This window comes from Physeter macrocephalus, chromosome 21, assembly GCF_002837175.3.
Source record: "Physeter macrocephalus isolate SW-GA chromosome 21, ASM283717v5, whole genome shotgun sequence".
In the NCBI taxonomy this organism is placed as follows: domain Eukaryota; kingdom Metazoa; phylum Chordata; class Mammalia; order Artiodactyla; family Physeteridae; genus Physeter; species Physeter macrocephalus.
In genome coordinates this window covers 114,059,650-114,076,555 of record NC_041234.1, presented here as the reverse complement: position 1 = coordinate 114,076,555, position 16,906 = coordinate 114,059,650, and the positions used below count along the sequence as shown (strand labels likewise).

Here is a 16,906-nt window from a genome sequence, read left to right as displayed (position 1 = left end):
GATCTTCCCGGACCGGGGCACGAACACGTGTCCCCTGCATTGGCAGGTGGACTCTCAACCACTGCGCCACCAGGGAAGCCCTAAAACATTTTTTGATGTTGATGAAGGCAAGTTTATTTTTTCTTGTGCTGCTCATGCTCTTTGTATTATATCTAAGAATCGATTGCCAAATCCAAACTCATGGATGCTACCCTTATGTTTTCTTCTAAGAGTTTCATGGCTTTAGCATTCATATTTACATTTTGATCCATTTTGAGTTAATTTTGGTATATGGTATGAAATAGTTGTTTAACTTCATTCTTTTGCATGTGGAAATCCAGTTGTTGCAACACCATTTATTGAAAAGATTGTTTTTTCCCCCATCAAATGGACTTGGCACTCTGGTGAAAAATCAGTTAGTCAGATCGTTCTCTTCGTTCTTCATATCCATACCATTTCATGCCTTCTTTTGGGTTATTTGAACATATTTTAATATTCCATTTTAAATGATCTATTGTTTTTGGCTATATCTCTGTGTGTATATATATATATTTTTTAATAGACAGACTCAGGATTACCATACACATAATTAACTTTTCAAATAATTAACTTTTTACTTAGAATCAACATTTTATCATTTCATGTGGAATGTAGAATCTTTGCCACCATGTAGCTACCTTTGCTATTGCCCCTTTATGTTATAATTTTCTTATATATTACACCTACATACATTTAAAAAACCCATTAGACAATGTTAACATTTGTACTGTCAAATACCAAATAGTTTTTAAAAACTCATGATGTAGCTTTTCTTGCAAAATAAAGTTGGTTATCTCAAAATGAATCTGTATTTTTGTGTATCCACGAAATGGAAAATGAATGTATCATTATAATGCAATTACTCGTGTACTTTGTTATTACATCTGCAATGATAAATTCAAACCCAATAAAGGAAATGTCATAAACTGTATCCTTGCATTATATGCAAAGAAAATAAACTCCATAATCAAAATGCAGCATCCTCAGTCATATTCATACATTTAAAACTTAATTCTTTTTTTGTTGTTGTTAGTTGCTTATTATAATTGATTTATACAGAAACTAGAAGTTTTCCTTTTGACCACTAGGTAGAGCTGTGATATTAATGTAGTAAACAAGAGCCACTAAATCTATTGAAAACTTGATAGCTGTCTTATATACATGCATTGCTTTGCCTCTAGATGTTTTATTTCCAGACCTGTTTAACTAGGCTCTGAAAAGACATTTAATTTTCTCCTTTGTCATATAAAGCATGAGTTAGAAATTCCCTTCCCTCAAAGCATGTCACTCAGTGTTTTGTCCATAGCTCACTGAGGAAATGAGATGAGAATCAATCGGTTCTCCTCTAAGAAGCTCTAAAGTCAAAGAAGTAACTTTGGACCAATTTAAGGAATAATTAATAATTCTTAATTATTTTTGTCAGTGCCCAGATTTATTAGACTGGTTGAGATAAAACTGTTTTCATTAAATCATAATCTTTGAGAAAATTCAATTGAAACATTACTAGCGTTGACCATAAGCATATTTAGCAGCTTCCTGAGATAGGAGCAAATGGTCTTTGCCAAAGGCATCAACTTCTTTATGTGTTTATTGATCCCCTGTGTAGGAGCTAAGGGAAATGACCTAAATCTTCCCTCTCCTAGAAGAATTGACAAGCACTCTTGGGCTAAGGACCTCTAGGTCTGAAAATAGTTCAGAACTAGGGCTGGAGAATCCAAGTAAACACTCACACATGGCATAATCATTCTCCCTGCCTGGAGGGGAATTTCCATGGTTTCTACTGCTCAAACTATAAAGACCAAAATTAGGAAAAATTATTTTCTATATTTTTTTTTAAACTTTAAGGCAAAGTGCACATGTAGAGTTATCCCTTCAAAATTATATTCCAAAATTGGCAAGAAGTTTGATTGAATAATTAAAGTAACTGAAAATGGAGGCAAGACACCAAATTTTACGGAAGGTTGATCACAAATATATTTCAACATGAAGAAAAATGTACATATCAAATCAATTGGGTTGTCTTTGGGTGGTGGGGCTATGGATTTGTTTATTTTTACCCTATTTTCTACCATTTAAGATATGTGCTTAATTTTAAACTGGGACAAATACACTTTTAAAAAACAAAGGAAAATGGAACAAGAGAAAATTTATATATGTAAAAATTATCCACATTATTAGATCATCAATCTTCCTTACATTAAGGACAAATAGTACCATTCAACATTCAAAAACAAAAGCGAGATACATTTCTGCCCTGGAGATACTGCAATTTTCAAATAGGACGAAAAGAGTTAGTGAGTATTTGCTAGTGGGCTCCCTCATTGATTTTCATCTGGAGACTAACGGATAAGTTCTTGTCCACTCTACTAGTACTTATGTATTTGGACATAGACTGAACACTGTCATGGAGCATGGAAAAAACATTCATCTAATCCTATGGATTAGAAGGTACACACCAAAGCACACAAACAGAGAAGCTAAATGGCATGCTGATTCAAATAACTAAGGGCAACATTATTTCTGAGTTAAGATAGCAGTATAAGCATGAGCATAATTACACAACTCCCTACTCCTAAAATGATCATTGATCAACTACATAAATATACAAATGGGAAAAACAAAATTCATCAACAATGAAAACAGAGTAGGTATTCCACGCCAGAAGGTCCTATTAGAGAGCCATGGAATACATGGAAGGAACCCAGAGAAGTAACCTATTTTGACAGAAAGTGATATTTCCAGGAAGTAAGTTGTAGGAGTCCCTTTCAGAACTGACACCAATATTCTGTAGCTTATAGTTATGGCTGACATTATATGTGACTGAATAAAAAGGCAGACCAAGGAGCTGTTAGGAGATGCAACAACTGGGTTTCTTCTCACCTCTGGCTATGGGTATCTTTACGATTCCATACCGATGTAAGGCAACATCTAGGTGTTCTTCTAAATCAAAGGAATAGACCAAGTCTTGGAGAACAAGACTTAGTTGTGGAAAAATTGGGGAGGGTCTTGCCCTACATAACCTTACCCTATTGGTGGCTCAGAGCAGAAGCTTTGAGGTAGTGATACCAATTGTTGACCTGGTATCACTGATTTTGTTCAGTTTTATTTGATGAGGTCACAGGCACAGGCTAGGAGAGAGAAGGCGTTATACTCAGAGCAGGGACCACGGGCTTTTGGTTCACTTCTCTTTACGTAACTGACTTGTACCTTCGTGACCTGCTCAGACACAAGCACATAAATTCCACTTCCATTTGATAATGGAGTGCTGCTGTGTCCGCCCAGATTTACAGCTTGGTGGGTCCGAGAGCATACAGTTATGTGCAGCTCAGGCTGCCTGGTAAATTTGTGTCCCATCGTCAAGAATTCAGTCTCTGCGTAGGCCCAGTAGCAAACCAAGAGCTGTTTCTCAGAAGGAGTTACCTGTGGATGATGCTATGGCCTTGTTCTAAGATTCTAAAGGCCTGCACTGTGATTGACCTTTAGGGGCCTGTCAAAGGCTCCAAACAACATCCCTCTCTGCACTGATACTTCAAGGGCCATTGCATCTTCTGGATCACGTGGCCCAAGTGGCAGAGCAGCCCGGACCTGGCGCAGAACCTTCTCTTGCTCTGGGCCCTACTCGAAATGAGCAGCTCTTCTGGTCATACTGTAATAGGCTGGAATGGCACACCCACGAGAGGAAGATGTTGCCTCCAAGCGCAAGGAGGCTCACTAGGCATCGTGCCTCCTCTTTGGGTGCATGAGGGGCCAGATGCAACAACTTATCTTTCACCTTAGAAGGGATTTCTCACATGGTCCACACCACTGGCTCCCTAGAAATGTCACTGAAGTAGAAGGCCCCTGAATTTCAGTCAGATTTATCCTCCACTCTCTAACATGCAACTATCTTAACAGTAAGCCTAGTGTAGTTGCGATTTCTTGCCCCCAAGTTCCAATCGGCATAATGTCATCAAGGTAATGGTCCGGTATGATACTGTCTAGAGAAGAAAGGTGATCAAGATCTCTAGGAACCAGGGAGTAACGTCACCAAGATGGTGGAGCAGGAGACCCCAGCCTCCATCCACCCACAAAGGTCAACGTTAGACAGCTATGCTGCGAAAGAAAACACACGTGGGAGAGGTCAGGAGTGAATTTAAGAAGCTTCAGCAACAAAACGGAACAAAAAAACCTGAGAAGAGCTGCACAATAAGGGTAAGAACAGCTTCATTTTGCCTGCATCTTCCTATTCCCCAGGTCAGCAGCGCCCAGCACCAAGAATGAACCCCCAGGCTCAACAGTTCCCCTGCTGGGAAAAGGACAGCGGGTGAGTGACCCACTTCCCCAGCCTTTCATGGCACTGGTCAAAGGACTCACTTCAGTGTCCCCTCACCCAAAGACCAGCAAAGCTGAGACATTTAGGGACAAAGAAGAAGGGCGGGGGTAACCGGTAACAGCCAGGCAGCGGGAGGGTGGTTCCCAATGCCCTGTTCTGCAGAGGACCCCGGCAGCCTGTGCTGCTACGCACCTCGACAGCCCTAATGTGACTAATCATCACAATAGATGCAGAAAAAACATTTATAAAATGTCGTACCCATTCACAATTTAAGAGTACAGCAAAATACCTAGCCAACCAAAAATAGAAGGAAGTTTTTACTAAGCAGTTTCTACTAAAAACCTACAATAAACTTTAGGAACATATTTCCTTTAAAGTCAGGAACTAGACATATATGTTTTTTCTAACACCACTCCACTCATCATTGTGTGACATAACTGGCTGACACAAGAAACAAAGGAAAAGGAGTAAGAGAAATAAGGATTTGAAATGGAGATAAAAAAGAAGAATCATGTGCACATAAGACTGTCTACATAGAGAATCCATGAGAAACTACAAACAATTAAAAGTCATAAGAGAGTTTGGCAAGAATGCTGGAGACAAGATTAATATACAAACATCCATGGCATCTTTATCAGCAACAATGAATTAGAAATTGTAATTTTTAAAAGATCCCATTACTAGGAATGAATCTAGAGAAAGAGGTGCAAGAGTTAAATGAAAGCAAATTATAAAACTTCACTGAAAGTCCTAAGACCTAAATAAACAGGGATATATCTCATGCTCAGAGATGAGAGGATTCAACATCAACATCAGTTCCTCCTAAGTTAATACATAAATTGAATGTAATTCATATTAAAGTCCCAGAAAGGTTTTTCATGAACATTTTTAGCTGGTTTAAAAATTCATATGGAAGAATTAAGGCCAAAAAACAGCCAAGCCGATATTGAAACAGTATAAGATGGACACTTGTCCTGCCAGATATCAAGACATTTATTAAAGCCTTATAATTAAGACACAATAGGACTGGTGCAGAGTTAGACCAACGTAATAGAGAGAGCCCCTCTGTGTATAGGAACTTGGGATGTGACAGAGGTAGCATTATAGAACTGTGGGAAATGACTGAACTATTTATTAAATGGTCCTGGGACAACTGGTTATTTACAGGGGAAAAAAAATAGATCTCTAACTCATGCTATATCCAAAAATGAATTCCAAGAGAACTACAGTTAACTTTAAAAGATTCAGGAAAAAATACAGACACGATTTTTATAATCCCAGACTAGGCAATGACACAGTAGCACAAACCATGAAGCAAAAAAAGAAGAAAATATTGACCAATATAGCTTTAAAACGTATGTGACAAGACACCAAAAAACAAAGGTAAAAGGCAAGAGATGGAGAGAGCTGGAAGCTGTAAGAGGCCAGGCTTGCTGACACCTTGATTTTAGCTCTTTAAGACTCATTTTGGACTTCTGACCTCCAGAACTGTAAGAAAATTAATTTGTTCTGTTTTAAACCAAAACAAAACAAAACAGAAATGGAGAGAGTAGTTTTGTTTTTGTTTTTTAAGTGTCCAGGATATATAGTGAACGTTTGGTAACTGTAAGGAAAAAAACAAATAACCCACTACAAAAAATGAGCAAACTCTATAAACTGGCAATGCATAGAAAAAGAAACCCAAATGACCAACAATCATGAGAAAGAAAAGCATACATCACCAGAAATCCAGACAAGTATAAATCAATAACACAATGAGATACCTTTCAATCTATCAGATTAGCAAAATGTAAAAGCCTGATAATGCCAAGAGTTGGAGAAGATGCAGAGCAACAAGAACTCTTATAGACGGTTCTGGAAGTGCAAATTGAGAGCAATTCAGCAACATCTACCAAAGTGGATGATGTTTGTCCCCTAAGACCCAGAAATCCACGTCTGCATCTATACCTTTGAGAAGCTCACATGTCCACATGGAAACAAGCCCAAAGAAGTACACAACAGGGGCTTCCCTGGTGGTGCAGTGGTTAAGAATCTGCCTGCCAATGCCGGAGACACGGGTTCGAGCCCTGGTCCGGGAAGATCCCACATGCCACAGAGCAAGCTAGCCCGTGCGCCGCAACTACTGAACCTGCGCTCTAGAGCCAGTGAGCCACAACTACTGAAGCCCGTGTGCCTAGAGCCCATGCTCCGCAACAAGAGAAGCCAATGCAATAAGAGAAGCCACCGCAATGAGAAGCCCGTGCACTGCAACGAAGAGTGGCCCCCGCTCGCCACAACGAGAGGAAGTCCGCGCACAGCAACGAAGACCCAATGCAGCCAAAAATAAATAAATAAAAATAAATAAATTTATTAAAGAAAAAAAAAGTACACAACAGCTCTGTCTGTAAAATGAAAAGGTGGAAACAATCTAAACTCCCATCAACTAAAGAATGGATATATTATGATATATTCATTGAAAGGAATTAATACAGCAGGTAAGGAAACTAGCTCTACATCAATTAATTAGGATAAATCCTAAAAACGTAATTTTGAGTGATAAAGCAAGCTGAAGAAAGATGGATTACTGAGTAAGAACATTACCGTAAATGTTTTAAACTCACAAAATAATACTAGTTATTATTCATGACACATAGCCAGGAGGCAAATGCAACAACATGTATGTAACAACACAACTTTGGAAGACTGGCTGCCTCTAGGAAAGCTGCAGGGGAATGGGATCAGGGTGAGGTAGAAAAGAGGCTTTAACTGAAACATTTTCTGCAAAAAAAAAAAAAAAAAAAAAAAACTTTTAAAAATGTGGCTAAATGTCAACATTTATTAAATCTGAGTAGAGGGCGAAACAAAAAAAAACGTTTTTGCCTATCAATATTTAGAATATTTCCTATTTTAATTTTTTAATTAATTAATTAATTAATTTTATTTTTGGCTGTGTTGGGTCCTCGTTGCTGTGCGTGGGCTTTCTTTTAGTTGCGGTGATCAGGGGCTACTCTTCTTTGCGGTGCGTGGGCTTCTCATTGCAGTGGCTTCTCTTTGTTGTGGAGCACGGGCTCTAGAGCGCAGGCTCAGTAGTTGTGGCGCACGGGCTTAGTTGCTCCGCGGCATGTGGGATCTTCCCGGACCAGGGCTCAAACCTGTGTCCCCTGCACTGGCAGGCAGATTCTTAACCACTGCGCCACCAGGGAAGCCCCTATGTTAATTTCGTCATGTTACCAGTGACAATGTAGATATAAACCTAGAATAGTACAGAATTGAAATTTGCCCCACATTTTTCTTTACCCCCAAGTGTATCCTGATGAGAACTTCCTGTTTTACTCATATTTTAGACTCAATCATCTTTCCAAGGCCTTCTGAACTCCAAGCAGAAAAGCACCACCTGAAGGTCAGTTCAATAACAGAGGCACTTAGGTCTGCGGTCCACACATGTCTCCAAGGTGAACCCCAAGGTGTCTTGTCCCTCTAACCCATGTGAATCCACCAAGAAGGGGTTTTATTACTATAAAGATTAAACTGTTTGACATTTAAAAAATCATTTTATCAATTTCTATAGCCTTAACTAAATTATAAGTTTCAGGAGATTATAGTACCAAGCAGAAATGCCATAAAGCCAATAATAGCCTCGCTGGCATAAAAGGTGATCCCCATGGCTCCACGCATAACCCACGTCACTACTGTGCAGCCCACGTTCAGCTTGAAGTCAGCTCTTCTCACTCACCCTGGTTTACTTTCCTCTCCAGCTGATGGCTATTCTGAATGGGTGCACTTGGCAGATATCAACATATTTGCCAGGCATACTTACCTCGGTTAGAGACTATTGGGTTCACTACCCCAGGAACATAAACATTTAATATGCATTGAAAATTCTGTTTTAGAATTGCCTTTCCAATCATTAAACAATAAGCAACTTTTTCCTGCTATTTACTTACACGTAAGTATGATATTTTCTGTTGTATAGCACTTTACAATTAATAGAACATTTGCACTTTATAAAGCATATATTTCTAACACAGAAACATATAAGTATAGGTAGGATGGGTGGCGGTTCTTTCTCATTTACATTCACCAGAACAGCGGGCTCCAATGGTCCACTGGATGAACATACACAGACCTCCATTTCTAACAGACCCATTCTGTTCCTTACACAGGGGACACAATCCATCTTTCACCTAAGGTTCACACACTCCCTCTGAAGCCCTTTTGGTTCAATCAGAATCAAGAGCTGTCGTTAGCGAAGCTGTCAGGATGTCACAGAGGAGAACATGGATTCCACATGCTCTGCTGGGGGGATTCCAGGACGAGGAGGAAAGTAAGGGCAGAGAGATGTCCGGTTTTCCAAAAACTGGACCTAGAATTAGCAAAGTTCTCACTCGGGATGAGTTTGGCTCTAGGATCAATGACAATTACCCACTGGCAATGATAGAGGAAAATATGATTTTCACTAATAATGGTTTGTTTCAACAAATGTCTGCAGTTAAATTAATTTTGTCCTTACATGGGAAGATGCTTACATTTCGCCAGGATCAATCTGATCATGAGAAAAATTGTGGGTGCACTGCTGACAGATAACAAGGGTTACAAATGGTGACAGAATCCCATGAGGTCACCCCCAGAAACAGCCAAAGTCATGAAGACATCCGTGTCATATTACTGGACATCCAGATGGACTTGCAGCCAGAACGCATTCTGCCCCTAAGAGAAAAATAGTGCATGATGATATCCTATGTAGAGGGTCCAGTCCTCAAATCCTTTCCATTTTATGTGAAAGAAAAACAGAAACATTGGTATAGACCCGTTTGAACACATGCACAAACACAAAACCAAAGGAGTTCTGGAACTTCAGCCTCATCTACAAATGCTTCCCTAGAACAGACCCTTCCCTGACGTGGCTGCTCAGCTGACTTAGGGTTACTCATTTACCAACAGCGTGAGTCAGAGGGATCTCAGAATAAGCAGACGTCCACTGCTGCCAAACAGAACAGGTCACAGGAAGCCCACGGCCAGGTAGAGCAACAGGAGAAGGAGCCAGGCCGAACTTGGGAAAGTCGGCTCACCTCTCTCAGCCCCAATTTCTCATCAGTAAAGTGCAGATGAGGATAATAGTACAGCCCACTGGCTCATTCTAAAGATTAAGTAAGATATGAAGCTAAAATGTACATCACAGTGCCTGACAAGTAGTAAGGGGTCCATAAATGTTAGCTTAAAAAGATGTAAAGCGTGGCCAGGTGTGAGGTAAGTAATCATTCTTCCTGGTTCACTGGATTTAGAAGCGATAACCAGGTGGCCTCTTACTTCACTTAGCATCCTCTGGAGGCTGAAATGCTAGCCCACTGCCATTACTGGAGTTTAATGTGTTAAGACAGCTTCACTCTGATGATTCCTCGTTTCACAGAAGGCTTGCTTTGAGATCCATAATACAAGAGGGGTTCTCCCAAACACACGCAGGCCGTATAGACCGAGGCAATCGTTTCCATGACAACAAGGAACCTAGGAAAGTGACAGGTAAACTTCTGCCACGTCCGTGCCTCATCCCACTCTTCTCACAGGTGAGTTTTTTGCCTCATGGTTTTGAGACATTGAAAAATCCAACAGCCCACCTTAGAATACGGGCCACAGAAAAGATCCTTAAAAGGCAAGTCCAGTCTGCCTAAGGTTTTGAATGGACATCAATCATTCCTTTAGATTAATGCAGATGTCAGACCAAGGGTAAGAGAATGTGTGTATAGGGTGGGGGGCATTCATAGCTTGTCATTATGTGTTGAAACAATCCTTGGTTTCATTGAGGATAAGCAACAAGAAGCTCTTTTCTTCAGGTCAACAAAGTCTGGTCAGGTGAGCTCTGGGGCGCTTGCTTCATTAAAGCAGAGGTAGGAGATAAAAACACAATATGCAATTGCAACTGGTATAGCTACATTAACATTAAATAAAATAGAATTTACAGCAATATCAATTAGTAGGAAGAAAGACTTTAACTTCAGAATGATAAAAGGCTTAATTAATCATGAATATATAACAAAGTGTCTGTCATTTTGTTTGTGCTAAAAATATGGCCAACAATATATAAAAGGATAATTAGAATTATAATAAAATTGAAAAATGTTCAAACATTGCACACTGGTCTCCTTAATGGATAGGTCGAGCAGACAAACATATTAGTAAAGATATTGAAAAATGGAATTAAACCATTAACAATTTAAACTTTATAACTGCTGTGTAATTCCTGAAGAATACATATTCTAAAAACCATACACCAAACACTTGTAAACATTGACTATATCCTTGGCTACAAAGCTTGTCTCAGTAAAAATCAACAATTTCAGTTATGGCATATTCTCTATGATCACAATGTCAGAAATCAACATTACAAAGATAAAATGAAAATTCTTGCTTTTCAAAATTTTAAAATACACTTTAAAAATCTTTAGGTGAAGAAATAAGTCTTAATGGAAATTAGAACTATTTTGAAATAAAAGTTAATACAAATGCTATATCTAAATGTGTGGGATGAAGTTAAAGCCATGCTTAGCAGGAAATTTATTCCTTAAATACATATATCAGAGAAAAAAATAAAGGATGAAGATTGATGCAGTAATAGTCTATTTTAGTAAGTTTAGAAACAAAATGGAAAAATTAACCCCCAGAAGATAAAAAAGAAAATATTAAAGATGAGAGCCAAATTAACGAACCAGTACATGAATATACAATAAAAGAGGGTCAAGAAAACCAAAAATTTGTCCTTTGACATAAATAATAAAATTGATAGACTTCTGGTTTCAGCACTTATAGGAAAAGAGCTTGAAAGTTGCCATTTCCTTTCTTACAAAAAGAAAAAAGCTGAACAATTGAAAATCAACAACTTTTCTTGGATCCTTCAGAGAATCAAAGTATCAGAGCAAACTGCCACCCCAAAGTCTATAATGACAGGCAAATACAGAGACTCATAACAGAGAACTGCTAATTTGTAGCAAAAGCCACTGGAGATAACACTTAAATGGTAACAGACAAAATGTTGGAGTTTGAGTGTGGCCTAGCCAGAAAATGAGAAACTCCTGGGGACCCAATCTCAGGGAGAATCCCATGCTTTCATGGGCTTTCACTCCAGGAACCACACCATGTTCTCCAAGTAAGGATCCAGGAAAAATTTTCCCTTTGTTTCTAGCAGGAGGGGAAAAATAACCTCTTTGAAATATTCCCAGAGAGTTCTCCACAACAAAGACCTACCCTCCAGCGGAAAAGACTTTAACTGAGCCTTATCCCACCTGGGGGATAGAGCATGTGCCTGACTGCCAGCACCCTCTGTGTGTCACCTAAAGGGGGATATCTGAGAAGCACTTCCGAAGCTCACAGTTCAGGGACATAGGACCACTAAAATATTAACTGTAAGATTATAGAACATTTACCCTCTGACACACACCACCACCATACCAATATAATTCACAGCTGGAAGCAGAGACCCAGAGGAAGTATTTTCATGGAGGCCAATAGACAACAGGGGAGACAAAAAGAAAAAAGAAAAAAAAAAGACATGACAAGAATTTGAAACCTCTGTCATCTACAGCTACAGCAAACATTAAATATAGGCAAACTTAACCAAAATGCCTAAAACCTCACACTAGAAGTTTATTTAACTTAGTTTGTATTACTCAATACATCATGCCTAGTTTTAACAACAAATTACAAGGTATGTTAAACAAAAAGAAAAAACAGTCTGGAAAGACAAAACAAGCATCAAAATAAGACTCAGATGTGACATATATTTTGGAATTATCAAGCAGGAAATTTAAAATAACAGTGATAATATGTTAAGGAGTCTAATGGAAAAGTAGACAATATGAAAAAATAAATGAGTAATATAAGCATAGAGACAGACACTATGAAAAACAATCAAAAGAAAATTCTGGAAAACTAAAACATGGTAACATAAATGAAGAATGCCTTTGATGGGCTCATCAGAAGAATGGGCATGGCTGGAGAAAGAATCAGTGAACTCGAAGATGTGTCAATAGAACCTTCCTAAATTATAATACAAAGGGGAAAAAAAGAATGAAAAATAGAAGAACAAAATATCTAAGAATTCCAAAAATGTGTAACACATGAATAATTTGAATATCAGAAGGAGAAGAAAGAGAACAAAGTAGAAGAATATTTGAACTAGGACTTTCGATGTCCAAGGGCAAGAGAAGATGGATGTCTCAGCTCAAGCAAAGACAACAAATTCACCCTTTCTCCACCTGTTTGTTCTACTCAGGGGCTCAAGGGATTGGATGATACCCTTCCACATTAGTGATGGAAGATCTTCTTTACTCAGTTTACCAATTCAAATGCTATTCTCTCTAAGAAACATTCTCACAGACACACCTAAAAATAATGTTTTACCAGCTATGTGGGCATCCCTTAGTGTAGTCAAGTTAACACATAACAAGGTTAGGGGGCCTCTCTTATTTTCTAAAGCCTTCAACTAGTTGGATGAGGCTCACCCACCTTATGGAGGAAAATCTGTTTTACTCAAAGTCTGTTGATTTAAATGCTAATCTCACCTTTAAAAAATACCTTCACAGTGACATTTAGACTTGTGTTTGACCAAATATCTGGGTACTGGGCCGTAGCCAAGTTGACACTTAAAATTAACCAGAGAGGACTTCCCTGGTGGTCCACTGGTTAAGACTCCCTGCTTTCACTCCAGGGGTGTGGGTTTGATCCCTGGTCAGGGAACCAAGATCCTACATGCCGTATGGCATGGTAAAAAAAAAACAGATTAATGAGGGATATTACATAATGATAAAGAGTTAAATTTTATAAAAAGACATAATGATTCTAAATGCATATGTTGCTAACAACAGAGTGCCAAAATACATGAAACAAAAACTGATTGAAATTTAAGGAGAAACAGATAAATCATCTATTGGGGTTGGAAACTTCTGTCAAATAAAAACAAATCTGGACTTAGATAAGGAGAGATTTTATTCAGAAGAAAAACTATTGTAACAGGGAGATCTACCCCATCTCAGAAATCTGCAGGCATCTCAAAATCAAACAAAAACATAAGCAGTACCTTTGGTACTGCCAATTAGAAGAAATGCCCAGCAGGGTCTGACAGGACAAGTGTCACACTGTGGTCAGCCAATTCTCAATATAAATTGATAAGGGGAGATGTTCTGCATTTTAGTACTTGCTCACACTTGAGGACAAGCAAAGTTCAGGGGCCCTAGGGAAGAGAGAAACCTGACTAAATTTTGGTCAAGACAGAATAGAGAATAAGAAATAGACAACTGTGGACACTTGGTCAGTCAAAACTCCCCTGTTAGCAACTGATAAATCAACCAGGCAGAAAATCAATAGGATGTAGATGACCTAAACAGCACTATCAGGCAAACTGGTCTAATTGAGACTTATGAAATACTCCATCCAACAAGAGTAGAATTCACCTTCTTCTCAAGTCACATGAATTTTCTCAAGAACAGTCACCAAGATAAACCACATTCTGGGCCATAAAACACACCTTAACCCCTTTAAAGGAAAGCGTATGGAGTGATATCAGCAAGATGTTGGAAACCTTGGATCCTCCTTCCTCCCACAAACAAAGTGGTTCGGCAACAATTCATGGACAAATTCCCATTGTGAGAAATCTCGAAACTAAGAGAAAGTCTCCTGCACCCGGGGAAAGCTAAACCAGACTCACTGAAGCGGGTAGGGAGATCTGGGACACGTCTCACTCGGGTCCCTGATCCCAGCCCAGCACCATAGGATCCGGAAGAGATCCCCTAGCTCCCAAATTCACCCAGGGAAATGAAGGGGTTGGTTCACATATCCAACACCCCAACTTTTTCAAAGGGGCTCCCTAGAGGACTGGCTTTTGTCTTGCTAGTTGGACTTCTGACAGGTCCAGCATAGTCTAGCAGCCAGGGGCAGAGCTGAACTGATGGCTTGGGCTGGTAGATGCCATAGATTCTTTCCTCTGCTTAGCACAGAATGAACAGATGGAAAATCCCAGGTTTCAGCTTCCTCCTGGGGAAGGAAAGAGTTGATCCGTGCAGCCAGCTTCCCAACTTCTCCTGAGATGCCCAAAGACCCAGCATCTATCTCACTAGTCCTAGAGTTCAAACGGGTCCAGCACCATCTACCAGCCCCAGGAGAGACAGAAGTCACACAGCTTGGGCTAGTAGATGCCTTCCCTTGCTCAGCACACAGTGAGCAGATAAAAAACCCAAGCTCTCAGTTTCCCCCTGAGGAGGGAAAGAATTATTAGAGGCCCCAGAACCTCTGGCAGGACTGATTTGTTGGAGTCTTGTCCTATATGTGGCCAGTCCATGAAGACTGGGAGAAGTGCCTGCTTTGTCTAATGCACAGACACCAACACAGAGAGTCAAGGAAAATGAAGAAAAAGATATCCTAAACCAGTCAAATCTAAAGAACAAGGCAATTCTCCAGAAACCAATCCTAATAAAAGAAATCACACAATGTATATTCTCATACCACAAAGCAATTAAATTAGAAATAAACAGCAGGAAGGTAGCTCTAAAGTTCCCAAATATTTGGAAATTAAACAATATATTTTTTAAATAACACAACAAACAAAGAAAAAGTCTCAAGAGAAATTTTTCAAAATACTTTGAACCTAATGAATATAAAATACAACTTATCAAATTTTGTGAGATGAGTGGAAAGTAGTGCTTAGAAGGAAATTCATGGTATAAAATACATATTTTAGAAATGAACAGTGATCTATTATCTATAATTTAAGTTTATATCTTAGGAAACTAAAGAAAAAATACATTTAAGTCTAAAACTAGAATAAAAACAGAAATAATAAATATTAGAGCAGAAATCAATAGAATTTAAAACAGGACAAAAATAGAGAAATCAAAGAAACCTAAAGCAGTTTCTTTGAAAAGATAAAAATAAGTGAAAAACCTGCAGACAGGCTAACCAAAAGAAAAAGAGAGAGTACAAAATACAAATATCATAAATGAAAGAAGGATCATACAACTGATCCTATGAAAATTTAAAAGATAACAACAGAATACTATTAACAATTCCATGCCCACAGTTCTGATAACCTGAATGAAATGGACCATTTGTTTGAACGACACAAACTACAAAAAGTCACACAAAGAGAAACAGATAATCTGGGTAGGCCTAAAACTATTACAGAAAATAAAAATTAATAACCTTCCAAAAAGGGAAGCACTAGACCCAGATGATTTCACTGGTGAATTCTACCAAACACTTAATGAAGAAATAATATCCATTGTCTAATAATCTCTTTTGGGAAACAGGAACAGAAGGAACACTTCCTAACTCATTTTATGAGGCCAACATTACCCTTTTATGAAATCCAGATAAAGATATCACAAGAAAGAAAAACTTTAGACCATTCTCTCATGAGCGTAGATACAAAAATCTTCAACAAAATATTAACAAATTGAATCTCGCACTGTATTAAAAAATATACACCATGATAAAGTATATATGCAAGGCTGGTTCAACATGCAAAAATCAATCAATGCAAACCATAGCAATAGTCTAAAGAAAAAAATAACATGTGATAAGATCAGTTGATGCAGAAAAGCATCAGACAATAACTTACATCCATTCATGATAAAAACTCTCAGCAAACTAGGAATACAGAGACAGATTCTCTACATGGTAAATAACACAAAAAATCTATAGCTAACATCATACTTCATGATGAGAAAGTAAATGCTTTACCACTTTGGGGAACAAGGCAAGAATGTTCTCGCTCGCCACTCCAATTCAAAATTATACTGGAATTCCTAGCTAGTGCAAAAAGACAAGAGGGGAGGTAAGGGGTTACAAATTAGGAAGAAATAAAAATATCTTTGCAATAGTGATTTTCTATGTAGAAAATGCTCCCCCAAAAAAGTCAAGAAAAACTTCTGGCACGAATAGCAATTATAGTAAGTTTGTATTATATAAAGATAATATTAAAATGTCCATTGCTGTGGAGACCTTCAAGATGGCATAAGAGTAAGACGTGGAGATCACCTTCCTCCCCACAAATACATCAGAAATACATCTACATGCGAAACAGCTCCTACAGTACACCGACTGAACGCTGGTAGAAAACCTCAGACCTCCCAAAAGGCAAGAAACTCCCCACGTACCAGGGTAGGGCAAAAGAAAAAAGAAAAAACAGAGACAAAAGAATAGGGACGGGACCTGCACCAGTGGGAGGGAGCCGTGAAGGAGGAAAGGTTCCCACACACTAGGAAGCCCCTTCGCAGGCGGAGACTGCGGGTGGCGGAGGGGGGGGAAGCTTCGGAGCCACGGAGGCGAGCGCAGTAACAGAGTGCGGAGGGCAAAGCGGAGAGATTCCCGCACAGAGGATCGGGGCCGACCGGCACTCACCAGCCCGAGAGGCTTGTCTGCTCACCTGCCGGAACGGGCAGGGGCTGGGAGCTGACGCTCGGGCTTCAGTCGGATGCCGGGAGAGGACTGGGGTTGGCGGCGTGAACACAGCCTGAAGGGGGCAGTCCGGGAAAAGTGTGGACCTGCCGAAGAGGCAAGAGACTTTTTCTTGCCTCTTTGTTTCCTGGTGCGCGAGGAGAGGGGATTAACAGC

General features: G+C 39.2%; 1 protein-coding gene across 1 annotated transcript in view; it reads left to right on the top strand.

The window, feature by feature from the left end:
• The window catches only part of LOC102996333 (peptidyl-prolyl cis-trans isomerase A-like), a 62,247-nt gene that overhangs the window by 36,077 nt on the left and 9,264 nt on the right, over window positions 1-16,906 (top strand). The window contains exons 2-3 of the mRNA XM_024128122.1: window positions 7,654-7,709; window positions 9,251-9,403. Of these exons, the coding sequence (XP_023983890.1) occupies window positions 7,654-7,709; window positions 9,251-9,403 (209 nt within the window). The remainder of the gene's footprint in view (window positions 1-7,653; window positions 7,710-9,250; window positions 9,404-16,906) is intronic.